The sequence below is a fragment of the Lampetra planeri genome, chromosome 16, assembly GCF_965212315.1.
Source record: "Lampetra planeri chromosome 16, kcLamPlan1.2.h2, whole genome shotgun sequence".
NCBI lineage: Eukaryota > Metazoa > Chordata > Hyperoartia > Petromyzontiformes > Petromyzontidae > Lampetra > Lampetra planeri.
The window spans coordinates 9564531-9578695 of NC_136122.1; the positions used below are offsets into that span (position 1 = coordinate 9564531).

General features: G+C 40.0%; 2 protein-coding genes across 3 annotated transcripts in view; both read left to right on the forward strand.

Annotated features, from left to right (window-relative positions):
- Window positions 1–6304, forward strand: part of LOC144723015 (protein AMN1 homolog) — a 29843-nt gene extending 23539 nt beyond the window's left edge. For both annotated transcript variants that reach the window (XR_013586127.1, XM_078601515.1), the window contains exon 7: window positions 1177–6304. Coding sequence is in view for 1 of the 2 variants with exons in the window: in XM_078601515.1 (XP_078457641.1) it covers window positions 1177–1265 (89 nt within the window). In the remaining variant the exon portion in view is untranslated. The remainder of the gene's footprint in view (window positions 1–1176) is intronic.
- Window positions 6305–6757: 453 nt separating this feature from the next.
- SLC13A1 (solute carrier family 13 member 1) overlaps window positions 6758–14165 on the forward strand; it is a 28073-nt gene continuing 20665 nt past the window's right edge. Inside the window, exons 1-3 of the mRNA XM_078601514.1 lie at window positions 6758–6940; window positions 9670–9798; window positions 13767–13903. Of these exons, the coding sequence (XP_078457640.1) occupies window positions 6842–6940; window positions 9670–9798; window positions 13767–13903 (365 nt within the window). The 5' untranslated portion in view covers window positions 6758–6841. The remainder of the gene's footprint in view (window positions 6941–9669; window positions 9799–13766; window positions 13904–14165) is intronic.

The following is a 14165-nucleotide window of genomic DNA, read 5'->3' on the forward strand; positions in this document are numbered from 1 at the left end:
GTAGATCGATGCTGTTAAGGTGGCATCCATGCAGGTTGTAGGGGGAAAATGCAACAATGGCTAAGGTTATCAGTCAATCAAATCAATTTGTTTAAATCCAGGTTAAACCCTTTTGACTTATTCATACTCTATCGTGTTGTCATACGAGTGCTGAATTTAAACCATTTCGGGTCCTGATTTATGGACCTATTCTCGTTCAGAAGTTTTTCTAGTAAAACCCTCTGGCCTTGTAATAATGACAGATATTTTCTGTATCATTCTTCATGGTGAATCGTAGCATTTCTATGTTAATTAATTTCAGGGAATAGTTGTCTATTCTGCTTCAAGGTTTGCATACTTCTACCACATAGTTTAAATTATAATGGAATACTCGGCTCTGCATAATCCCCCAATTAAATTAAATGCATCACTACAAAGTGGATAACATACCTGTGCAGCTATACTAATCATGGTGGTGTGTATTGTAGCCTTTTTAAAAGCACACTGGCATTCAATTGATTCACCAAGCCTTTCAGCTGTCCTCAGATAAATATGCTTTGTGCAATGAATACAGTAATACGCAGACCCACACAGCATATGTCATGAATTGCTGTTCAAATGTCGCTTCCCCCCTCTGTGCCCCGAACCTCTAGAGTGTTGTGGCTTCGTGATCTGTTTGGAGAATTGGAAATTATTCTCTTCAGGTGTGGCCTGTAGAGGTAGTTAAATGGTAAATCCCTGCTATTATAATCAGACTGGTAGAGGCACTTTTAAGACGGCCACCACTTCATTTATTGCTCTTGGCCAATGCTGACGCAGCCTATCATAGTAATATACCACTGCAGTATGTAGTACGACACAACTGTGTGATGCATGTTATTTAGTATGCCATTGATTGGTTCGGTTTTTGCCAATGCTGATTCGATGCAGCTGTACAGACATTTTTACAATAATTACGGTACATTGAAAGCAGTTTTTTTAAGTGGCGACAAATATCCATTGCTCACTTGGTATCCGTGTGAAATGTGTGCCTCCTAATTTTTTGTCGCCAAAGTGGAGTTAATACGTCCCTTGTGATGTGAAAGAAACCCATGCCAGATTAATCTCAAAACATGCTGTACCTTTGCTATGTGCCAAGCCACCGCACAACAGGACCGATTGTGTGTGTGTGTGTGCGCGTGCGCGTATTTGTTGCAGAGCATTCAAGGGTCATCTTGGACGATTATATGCAAGCCCACAATCACTTGCAGTCTGTGACCTGGACAGTGTACTGGAATGATCTATAACTGCGGAAGCAGTGGTTTGTGGACCTGGATTGTATGTGTAAACAAGCTATATGTGGGAACACATTCTAAATCCATTATGTAGATTTGTGTTTACTTAATTCACTATTAAAACATGAAAGGGAGGCATTTACCAGAATATACCATCACGTTGACAACTGGTGTGTCAAAGATACAGTGTAACCCTGATGGTTGGGGATATGTGTTACAACAACATCGTATTTATAAAAGAGTGTTGTAGAATATTAGTTTTTTTAACTGTAATTAATGTTACAACCATATGTAAGCTTCATCATACTATAAGTAATTGGCATGCCTTTTTATAGACAACGGGCATTTAAAGGGACTAAATTGAAGAAAGTGAGTGACTTGTGTGGTATTATTTGTAATGGTTATTTTATAACAAACATGCTAGTTGCTGTTCTAAAACCTTAAATTGTGGCTTGAATAAATAATTGCTCAGTATCAGGCGAGTCTGCTTCACACTAAGACCAGCCACTCAGCTGGGGAATGTTGTAGCCTTAAAAAAAATGTTCTTAGCCAATGGACCACTTTCAACTGTGCCATTCTTGGCGTGATGTTTGCCATTTCATTCCACGAAAGTGGAGTTTGTGGATGTACCCACTTCAGCTGGGTCCACCACTTACATAAAAAAATATTTAGCAATGTCAGGCTCTCAAATACCTAAGCAATGAATCGAGAGACATTTGTACAACACTAATACATATGATTTGATTTGCTGAATGCTTAACGTTTAATATTTGATGTATTTATGCATATAGATTATTTTATTTTAAAAGGTTTCATGTTGCTGTGTGCTTATCTGTGATCTGTGTTAAAAGTTGACGTTCTTTGCTTTGTACAAATTGAAGATTTTTCACTGGAAGTTTTTTTTTTTATCAACAACGTTTGTTGTGTTTAGTGTTAATGTTTTTATTTCAGAAACAATGAATAAAATACATTATTAAACGTCCCGTTTTCATGAAATATGAAAAAAAAATGTAATCCCATTTGAGACGCAACATTGTAACATGACCAAACAATTGAGGTAATCTGTCTTAAGCCAGTAGCTTTGACCACCGCGTTTGTGTATGTTGCGCAACAAACACTAAGCATGTTCTCGTGCCTAAATTTAAATTCGGTGGAGACAAATAGGTTTTTGCTTTGTGCTATGACTTTTATGTGTTCAATGCTGGGGTATTTTTTTTACGTGAAGAAAATGACTCACATTACAAATCATTCAGCCACTTCACGTGGATTAGTAAGCTAAGTGGCAGCTGTGAGGGGGTCTGGTAAAAGCACCCATCTTGATCAAGTTGTCGTGGCAACACAGGTTTACTTTCGTCCTTAAAATTAAACATTTCAGCGGCAAGGTGTTCTCACCAGAGCATTGTCTGCCTGGAGCTCATCAACAGTAAGGTACAACCGTTTTACCTTGATTCTTCAGAACTTAAATACATCTTTTAAGTGACTGCGAAATTATTTTCAATATCAAAGCGGTAATAATGTGCACTCGTGTTTAAATGGATTCCAGTATTATTTTGCATCTATCACAGAGACAGTTTAAAGTAATTTATGACATAAAAGCCTCTTGACAAGTACGTTGCTTTAAAAAGTGCTGTATTTTTAGTGTTTTGCATTGTAATGTGTTAAAACTAAATGTTTCTTGGGATGAAACATAATTTTATCTGCGTGGCAGGAGAGCATGCATCCAAAACCCAGAAGATTGTGTTTAATGAGCCAATGCAGCACTGGCCGATGACGATATTTACATTTGCACAAATGTGTAGTGCCCAAGTGCACGCACGTGAGTCACTTGGAAGCACCACTAATGTGTTTCGTCCGATGTTCTAGTAGAATATCACTAAAATATCAATGTAAGAGGACTACAACTGCATTCAATATGTGTATGGAAGAATACACAGGACTGCTAACTTAAATTAGGTACATATAATATGCATATTAGGGTTTGCATAGATGCATTGATTTGGTGTGTAATATTGCAAGCACCAACTAAAATACTGTTAACATGAAATTAGAATTCAGTTGAAAATCAAGTGAACAATGATCCATGCATAATGTTTACCTGAACAGCAATATGAAGAAAGATATTTCAAACTCTTTGGTTCTTTCGGTAAAGTCACGTAGGTGAAAAATAAAATGTAATAAAAAAATTAAGAATAAAAAAAATTGAAATAACTAAATTTAATTTAGTTAAAATAGAAATAACTAAATTTAGTTATTTATTTTTTATTTTTATTCTAAATTTTGTATTTAATTTTTTCACCTACGTGACTTTACCGAAAGAACCAAAGGGTATGGATCCTTGCAGTCACGAAGACTTCAAATCCAGAAGTCATTTCAAATGAAATATCAATGTGACTGGGGTTAATCCAAGCAGGCATGTTCTTGGAGCTGCCAGTTGTAAGTGAAAGATGGGCTCGGCAGCAGGTGGCGCTAAAACAGCATGGGCCCTTAGTGGCCACCCACCCTTTAAAGCCAACTGATGGCGGATAAACATACGATATTGGAAAAATAATAATTAAAGAGTTTAGAACTTGACGTAATTTACTACTAAATCACTTTAAAATACCAAGATATTTGGATATGAAATATAACGACCATAGGCCAATAGGCATACAATCTTAAAGCTTTCGTGACTGCTGGAATTAATATTATTTGGGTATTTCGGTAAAGTCACGTAGAACAAATTTTTTTACAAAATACGACGTTTCGATCGCAACACAAGCAATCGTCATCAGGATTGCTTGTGTTGCGATCGAAACGTAGTTTTTTTGTTAATGTTTTTGTTCTATGTGACTACCGAAAGACCTAAATAATATAATAGGCATACAATAACACTACCCGTTAAATATGAATAGAAATCCAAAGTTAAATATTGACTTAAAGCTTTCGTGACTGCAGGAATTCATATTCTTTGGGTCTTTCGGCAAAGTCACGTAGATAGGTTCAAATACATGTTTTTGTTATTTTCTTTGAACCTATCTACGTGACTTTATCGAAAGACCCAAATAATATGAAATCCAAAGTTATTGCAAAGAGCTAACATGTCCATCATAGCTTTCTAAAGGCATATGACTAGGTTGAGTTATTGAATTATGTCATTTACATTTTTGAGGAAATATCTTAATAGCAGAGGCAATGCCAATTACTTTAAACGTCACGTTTTTTTTTCCTTTAGGGCAATGTTATTGATGTGCTTATGCATCACCACCAACTAGTATTTCTTATTCCATAGAATGCCAGCCACTCATAATTTGTAGCACTGCATTTGCTATCGGACATCACCATTTCGATCTCCCAGCACAGCAGTTGAAATAATTGTGCATGTTTCTTAAATCCCCCCCACCCCCACACCTGTCCACCCAGTAGCTCCACCGCAGTCGGTCGACAGGTTTCGTGGTGGGGTGAAGTGTCGGTCCTCCGACCTCTTCCAAGACGTCTGACACGTGTGAAAGCGTTGGGAAAATACCCTCTCGAGGGGCTTTCTAAAGCTCCCTCTAGTGGAGGCCCTTTCACAAGCATTGGTGTGAGCAAGAAATTGCAGGGCTGCACCTTTACCATGTTTACCTTATAGAGATATCGATTTGAATATCAATGTTTAAGTTAATGTCTGAACTAAAAATATGCAACATTCACGTAAAAAATATTCGTTTCATTTTTTTGTTGACCAGAAACATGCTAGAGACGCAACTATAAACACGGTTTTAATCGTACTGGAGGATTTTTAATCATAGTGGCATTTTTAATAATTCTGGGAATTTTTAATCAATGGAATTGTTTTTATGAGACTTTAAGCACTGATTGCTGAAGGGTTTACATGTATTGGTAGTATATCTGCCAAGTCTTCTAATTAAAATATAGAGTAGGTAAACTTGTAAATTCCCATTATACTTGTGCATAGTATTTCATACAAGGCATGTTTCACACAAGTTGTACCAATACCTATTTGTAACAGAAAATATAAAATCTTACTTTTCATATTCATTGAAGATAATTGTACGTCACGTGTTTTTTATTTGTTCGGCAGCATTACAATTATTGTTGATGTCAGATTGATTTGTCTATCATATTAACATTTCACTGCAGAGTTGTAGGTTGTAATGCCATTTGGCAATGTTTGCTAATTTTGCATCTACTGAAACGCATATGATGTTCAACTAATATTTCATGGTAAAATGACAACAAAACATCGCATTGTTCGTCGATGGACATATACTTTTACGTCCAATAACGTTATCCACTATATACATAACAAAAGTCAGTTAAATCACTGGCTACTGGTAACGTATCCATTTACAGCAAAACTGATAAGAGCTTCAAGGCATACGGATGCAAATGTGTAAAGTATGTCCAATGAGGCGATGACGCCTATTATGCGACAAAGTAATCCGTTTAAGTTTTGCCAAACATGCACACATCTGTCTCCTCAATTCCTGTCTGCAAGATTCTTCCAACTGCCTTTGACAGAAATTCCACGTTGGTCATGTCAGCATATAATATATTGATTTTAATCCTGAAAGGTGTATGGGGTCGTTGACATTTAAAGACGTCATAAACTACTCATTACGTAAGGGGTCGATGGTTTTTGGAGAGAGTCTTTGGGTGATTGCGCTACCTCTGTGATTTCGTGGTAGCAATGCCTCCAGTTTCTAAACTTTATGGGGGAGTGGTACATGAAGTCGCGCGGTGTTTTATAACCCGGTGATGTGTCAACGTACCATCATAATTTACTCAAATTTTTTACAGTGGGTCGTTAGAGCCGGCCTCGCCTCCAAATTAACATTCTGACACCGATTGCTTCAAAACTCCATCCACATTAATTATCAACTGATGTTAAAAATAGGGAATATATCCCCCATATGTTGACATGGAACTCTGGGTTATACATTTCATGGGCACTTGACTCAATATTACACGTGCATGGGCATTGTAATTATTCGATTTAACAAATTTGATTGCTTTTGTTAGGTAACATGTAGTGTATTGTAGTTAGTGAAATAAAACATCTACAAAAATAATACTCTTGTTTCAGAGTTTATTGGATACAAAAATAAACTTTCAAAATGTAAAATATTCACATACTACTGTACTAAGGTTGTCACAGTTGTCCTGTACTGCGTATCGATTGGCATGATGTCTGACGTTTGACTCGATGTGCTGGGAGCGTGCTGGATGAAAACGTTGGATATAGTACCAAACACTTGCACTAAAACAAAATACATTTCAAGAGAGACATTCACGTTTTAAAATAATTCTATTAAGATGATCAATATGCAGAGATAGAAAAATGCATTCATTTACTTTAGCAGTTTTGTAAATTCATCTTCAGGTGCTGTGTCTCGGAGTGGGGTCATCGTCCTTTGACGGTTCTGCAAGGATGGAACATTGGACGCTCATTCAACTCAGGGTGGAGGTCTAGGCTTACTCATTAACCCCGAATCTTGGTATAAAGCCGGCGGTGAGTGCCCATACTGGTCCCATACCTTCAAGTGACACTTGGTGTCTCTGAGCAGGCGTATTGAGAGGTCACAGTGAAAAACCAGACGTCTTCTGCCATGGGTTGTCTTCGTGCCTTTTGGAGGTACCGCAAATTCCTCATCGTTGTCTTGACGCCTCTACTCCTCCTGCCTCTTCCACTTGCCATCAAAACACCGGTAGGTGCAACTGGTTTAAGTCCCATGTAAAAGTCTGTCATTTTGTATGCTTGAATTGTTTTGCATTCGAACTGGTTTTATGCCACCGTTTAAAATATATATTTTTTAAAAGGTTTACAATTTAGTTCTAAGTGTACGGTTATGCAACTTCATGCACAGTTTTAACGTTTAAAAGTATCAACGGAAAAAAATATGCCATAATTTACTCAAATTTACTCTTATTTGTGCATAACTGAATATGCGGTGAATACATTTTAAGAATGAAATGCTGAAATCGTATTTAGACTTGTACAGCGCTTTACGCATTTTCTAAAACTGGATTTTATGCAAAAGGCACAAAACGATTCAACAAATATGGGGTATTTCTACGTATATCACGTTTGATCATATTTGACCACCTTTTGTATTTTCCAAGAATTAACATTTCATAAGAGTTATGAATACATTTTTTTTTCTAAGTTGCTCGTGTCCTAATATGAGGTCATTGCGTCATCCAGACACTACCACGGTTGCATTCCAGTCTTCGAGCATTGCCAAGATGTTATTAAGATGTACTTTGATCAAAATATAACGAACGACAAAATAAGTCGAATTATGTTAGGGATTACTTTAATAAAGCCATGCGTGCGATTGTTTCTACTTTTAATTACATTTCATATAATTTGGCTAAAAGCACGCCCATCACAAATAATGACCGTGGTTTGTTCAATGCTGAGTTACATTATACAAACCAAACAAATGCCTTGGTGATACTGCTTTGGCAATGGTACAAAACACAAATAACAACACTGAACGGGTTCGTCAATAACGCTGCCTTATCAGGGAAAACTTATATAGGCGATGTTTCGGGCAACGGTCCATCACACCACATACATTATATATGTATACGGTGCATCGGCAAGTACAACATTCTGATAATACCGTCCCTGATCATTCAAAACTCATGAATGCTGCGAAGCCATGTATAAGATTTCAGTCATCTTGAGAAGAGCCCCACAACAACTCAGATGCTGTCGTTCATAAGGCAGGCACAGTGAGGCCTCTTGTGACCAAACACAAATCGGATCGGTCTCTGCATTCAAGTAGAAGGGAAACACTGTCTGCCTTCATTGTACCAGTACATTTGGGACATTCCTCTGGGCTATTAATGCAATCATTGTCCATGCAATACCTACTTGTGCTGAAAGTAAAATTACCTCTAACCATTTAATGCTCCTGTTAAGTTAAATAAGCGGAGAAACTTCAGCAAGCCAGAGGCTCTCTCTGTTCTCACTTAGGCGCCACGGTAACGATATGTTAACGACCTCGCCTCGGATACGCGTGGGTTCGATCCCGATCCCGGCCCCTATATATTTGGACTTTGCAAGTTCTCCCTGTGGTCGTGTGGATTTTTCTCTGGGTCCTCCGGTTTTTCCCTCCATATTAGGAACATGCCTTTAGATTATTTGGCTGCATTACATTTCCACGTGACAAGCCACTTCGTTGAGTTATGATTTGTGGCCAGGTCGCTTCTAAAATAAGAGCTATATTGCTCAGTGGGCCATACCTGGTAAAATTACACGTTTAAGAATAGTATGCAATATAATTTGCTATCAGCATATCTAGCTACATTTAGCAAAGGGTGCTGATTCGGAGGGTTTTTGAGATTAGTATTGTTCCTTTATCAGTGTTATCGCACAAGGGTATGGCTGTTGGGGTCATTTGTAGTCTGGAGAATAACCAAGAATAGTTTAGTTTTAGCCCATGATGCACTTTCGTCAAAAGCAGTTGTAAGTGTTTGTAAAAATAGTTTTATATTAGACTGCAAAGTCCGTAATCATAAAATATAGTCAATAAAATTTCGATTTAAAGCTTTCGTGACTGCAGGGATTCATCTTCTTGGTTCTTTCGGTAAAGGCGCTCTTCCCCCTCCAACCCAGCTTAAATATACGCTACCAAGCCTGGTGGTGTTCATTCAGACGCTGTCTTTCCGACAGACCTGTTCTTCACCTGAGGACGGCTGCTTGCGTTGTGGCCGAAACGTCGTGAGAATTATTTTATTATGTTTTATTTTTATTATTTTATTATTTCCCTTCTACGTGATTTTACCGAAAGAACCAAGAAGATATAGTAAATTACTCAGAATGGCAATATATGTTGTGTTTATAGTCTAGTTATTAAGCAATGCTGCACAATTCCAATGCATTATGCTTATAATTATCTTTATCATACAAGTAGTATTATCTATCTGGCTCAGTACAACGTCGCATATGCGATCGTCACAAAGCTGTTCTGACCAATACAACCACCGATACTCAGTGCAGTATATGCGCCAGGTGTCACGGTCATCTCTGTAGGTGCTCACAAACCTGAACCTTTCACACTGAGTCATGAATTCTTAATCTGGCGTGCATTCGCTCATTCCTAAACCCCCGGAGAATCCGGATAAAAATCCACATAAACAGGGGGAGAACACGCAAAATCCAAATATACACCAGGCATCGTCTGGGTCGGGATTGAACCCACGACCCCCCTGTATACCAGGCGAGGGAGTTAACATCTCGCCACCGTGGCGCCCCTATAAGAACCCTCGCCAAGTTGAAGGGTGTGGCTGGTGCCCCCCGTGCTTGTTATCGCTCTGGCTTCAAAGTGCACCTGGCCTGGCACAGGCGCCGTGGTGATGTCACCGCCAAGATTTGGTGGCAAATGAGAGCCGTGGTCCTTCTTTCTTTTGCTGCGTCTCCGTTCAGGCGGCTCAATGTGGCTACACCCTCATCGTGACGGCCGTCTACTGGATCTCGGAAGCCGTTCCACTTGGGGCTGCGGCCATGGTGCCAGGATTCCTCTTCCCTCTCTTCGGCATCCTCAAGTCGAGCGAGGTTAACCCTTCAAACGTTTTTTTTTTTAAATCGGATATATTTATCTTGATTTGCCTTGGAGAAATCCGATGAGCTGTAAAGCTCTTTTTTGTTCACAGGTGTCCACCGTCATCGTTATCGTCGTTATTCATTCACTATTTACTCGATACTTTTAGTTTTTTCGTTAAAGTCACGTAGGTAAAAAATGAAATTAAATTAATTTTAATTTCATTTTTTACCTACGGTAAAGTCCCGTAGGTAAAAAACGAAATTAAATTAATTTTAATTTCATATTTTACCTACGTGACTTTAACGAAAAAACTAAGAGTATGGATCCTTACAGTCACGAAAGCTTCAAATCTAGAATATTTACTCGATGTCACGTCTCGCGTGAGTATAAAGCAAATGCCCAAGTGCCGATGGAGTTTCGGGAGCACACGCGAACTTAAGAATATGACCGACTAGCGCTTTCCCGCTAAGGTGGAAAACGTTAACGCGTTAAGCTCCGTACGTCTGAAGGAAACGACTTGGAGCGGTCAAATTTATGAAGGGGGCCGCCGATGATGCGGCGACAAAAAAATCATCGACGATAAAATCGTTCGCCGTGGCATTTGACAATGGCCCCGTTGTGCAGCTTCAGACGTGCGACAGTTTCGCACAATACGTTGCAGTACAAGCGCGCAGTCGAACCCCTGTTCAGGGCAGTGATTGGCAGAGGTGGGACAAAGTCATTGTTGTGCAAGTCACAAGTAAGTCTCAAGTCTTTGCTCTCGAGTCCCGAGTCAAGTCGAGTCAAAGATGAGGCAAGTCCAAGTCGAGTCTGAAGTCATCAAAATCATGACTCGAGTCTGACTCGAGTCCAAGTCGCATGACTCGAGTCCACACCTCTGAGGTGGGACAAAGTCATTGTTGTGCAAGTCACAAGTAAGTCTCAAGTCTTTGCTCTCGAGTCCCGAGTCAAGTCGAGTCAAAGATGAGGCAAGTCCAAGTCGAGTCTGAAGTCATCAAAATCATGACTCGAGTCTGACTCGAGTCCAAGTCGCATGACTCGAGTCCACACCTCTGAGGTGGGACAAAGTCATTGTTGTGCAAGTCACAAGTAAGTCTCAAGTCTTTGCTCTCGAGTCCCGAGTCAAGTCGAGTCAAAGATGAGGCAAGTCCAAGTCGAGTCTGAAGTCATCAAAATCATGACTCGAGTCTGACTCGAGTCCAAGTCGCATGACTCGAGTCCACACCTCTGGACTGATTGGTTCCACAGAACCGGTCGTTAAGTGAGTTGGTCGTTAAGCGAGTATCGCTTGTACACGTTAGAGGCTTAATTCGTTCCGAGAGCATCGAAAGTTACCCTTTTTCACCCCCCAAAAAACGTACTTTATAATATTTTAACTATTGATGTTAATACATAAAGATATTAACAACATTATAAAAAACATCATATATTAAAAATTTTATTAAATAATGCATTCATTAATATTTACTGTACCTACAACAGCCGTCGTTAACAAGGGAATGGTCGGTAAGCGAACACATTGGGCTTTATGGAGGCACTACACTACTATACACTACACTACTATACACTACACTACTATACACTACACTATGCACTACACTACTATACACAACACTATACACTACACTATACACTACACTACTATACACGACACTACTATACACTACACTATACACTACACTACTATACACTACACTATACACTACTATACACTACACTACTATACACTACACTATACACTACACTATACACTACACTATACACTACACTATACACTACACTACTATACACTACACTACTATACACTACACTACTATACACTACACTATGCACTACACTACTATACACAACACTATACACTACACTATACACTACACTACTATACACGACACTACTATACACTACACTATACACTACACTACTATACACTACACTATACATTACACTACCATACACTACACTATACACTACACATTGGGCTCTATGGAGACACTACACTACTATACACTACACTACTATACACTACACTACTATACACTACACTATACACTACACTACTATACACAACACTATACACTACACTATACACTACACTACTATACACTACACTATACACGACACTACTATACACGACACTACTATACACGACACTACTATACACTACACTATACACTACACTACTATACACTACACTATACACTACTATACACTACACTATGCACTACACTATACACTACACTATACACTACACATTGGGCTCTATGGAGGACCGTCGTTAAGGGATTAGTTGTTAGCAGGGGTGGTCTATAAGGGGGGTTCTACTGTATATCGTCTGGGAAAGCATTGCAGAATCCATGCCTCTGCATGGTTTTTCTTCCTTGTTATGTGATAATTCAATTATATCACAATAATAACGTATTACATTCCTGAATTCGTATAACAATAGAAGACTCAAACAAAATGAGTTCCTGCTGAAATGAACATTGTGGCAGTGATAATCCACTTACAGCCCTGCAGAGTCAGTGGTGGAAATTCCACATTCCTATGGAGGGGGTGAGTCTATCCGTATAACTCATTTACCCAGGAAAGCCTGACTGAGTCTCAGGCTAAAGGACTAAAGTAGCATTTCATTGGGATAGAGTAGCTGCTCAGGCAAACTATAGTTAATGTTCACACTTGTACACCCCATGCAAATAACCTGACTTTTGGCTTAGAAGCAGATGAGGCTGATACACAGTCGAATTCTTGAAAGTCGTGAACGCATTTTAAAGGGTTTTATTGTATCGTATTTGTTTTAATGCTTTTACTGTGGCATACACGGGCATGTAAAATTTCTCAGACACATTTCCACATTACAGTTACTGTGTTTACATGCCTCGAACCGAATGCACCCGATTTCATGAGATCTCAAAAGCTAAGCGGGTTTGAACCTGGATAGTGCTTAGATAGGCGACCACCGTGCATAACAAGTGATTTGGCTGCATGGCTGGCGACATTATGGGCAGGGGGTAGAGTATGGGAAAGAAAATCAATTGTACTGTCCGTACTGCTATGCTCCCATATGTATAATTCGTGTTTTCACCAATCTGCGTTGCCCAGCAAAGTGGAGTATGTAAATAAACCGCATGGCCATGGGGAGGCCTTCATGCAGTATTGGAGTCATAAATGTCTGTGTGTGTGCAGTAGTGTCGCGGTTAGTTCGCCGCACTACAAACCTGGCCGCCCGAGTTCCATTCCCGCTCACGGTCAACACCGGTGACGATTATTTGAACCGATCCTGGGCCTCCCTCTAGGGCGACTCGGCCTCAATTGAGTACCCGGTGCGGTGCGTAAAACATCGCCACTCGGGAGAAAAAGGCGGCCGGGCGTGGTGCTGACCACCCACCCTCTCATGCGCCGTGTCAGCCTTCATAGGTGCTTACTAACAGCACTTGCCCCAGCAGTCTGTTAAGGCTATACGGGAGGATATTTGTCTTTGTATATGTATATATACAGGGTGCTTTTTTTTTTTTAAAAGACCTATATGCCACTATGGTTTAATTGGAAAAAGAACACATAATACCATGTAACATGATAACAAATGTATGTTAATAGCGTCAAAAAGTCAAAGAGTCTCCACTTGTTCGCCATCATTGTTAACACGTGCCTGGAATCTTCTCCAGGTGGTCTCCAGATCCCGGGAGGCACATTTCCCGTGGTATTGTTGCAAATTCTCAGAAGTTGTTAAAACATTTTTTTGAAGCACCCTGTATAATGTGTTCCGTTCCCGAACTAATATGCAACCCCAGACAATAATGCACAGCAGTGACGCGAGCAATCAAAACGCGTCCGGACGTTCGAGCTGCACGGATGAGACCTCGTCAATGTTTCATCGTCATTGTCGGTCCTACCTCGGTTGCGTGCCCTTGCCTATGCGTGAAGTTGCCTCGTTCGTTTGATCGTATTCACGGTCACTGGCGCTGCTGCTATGTTCGTGCAGGTGGCCGCTGAGTACTTCAAGGATTTCCACCTGTTGCTGACGGGAGTCATCTGCCTGGCAGCTGCCATCGAAAAGGCCAACCTGCACAAGCGCATCGCGCTGCGAATGGTGATGGTCGTGGGCTCCAACCCAGCCTGGTAAGTGGATGAGTGGGGGGGGGGGGGGCGTTTTGGTGTAAAACTAAAATATAAAAAAATCGCGTTTTCTGCAAAGTCCACCCACGTTCATTCCTGCTTCCGATGTGAATCCATCTGATGAGGGCCGGAGGGATTTTGCTGTCACGAGGTGTGTCTGTACGTCTGTCTGTCTGTCTGATGCTCTGTCCACCCACGCCTATACCTGTTCCTTCAATGCGTCTGAGATGACGTGTCAGAATTTAATTAGATTTGATGGGTGGAC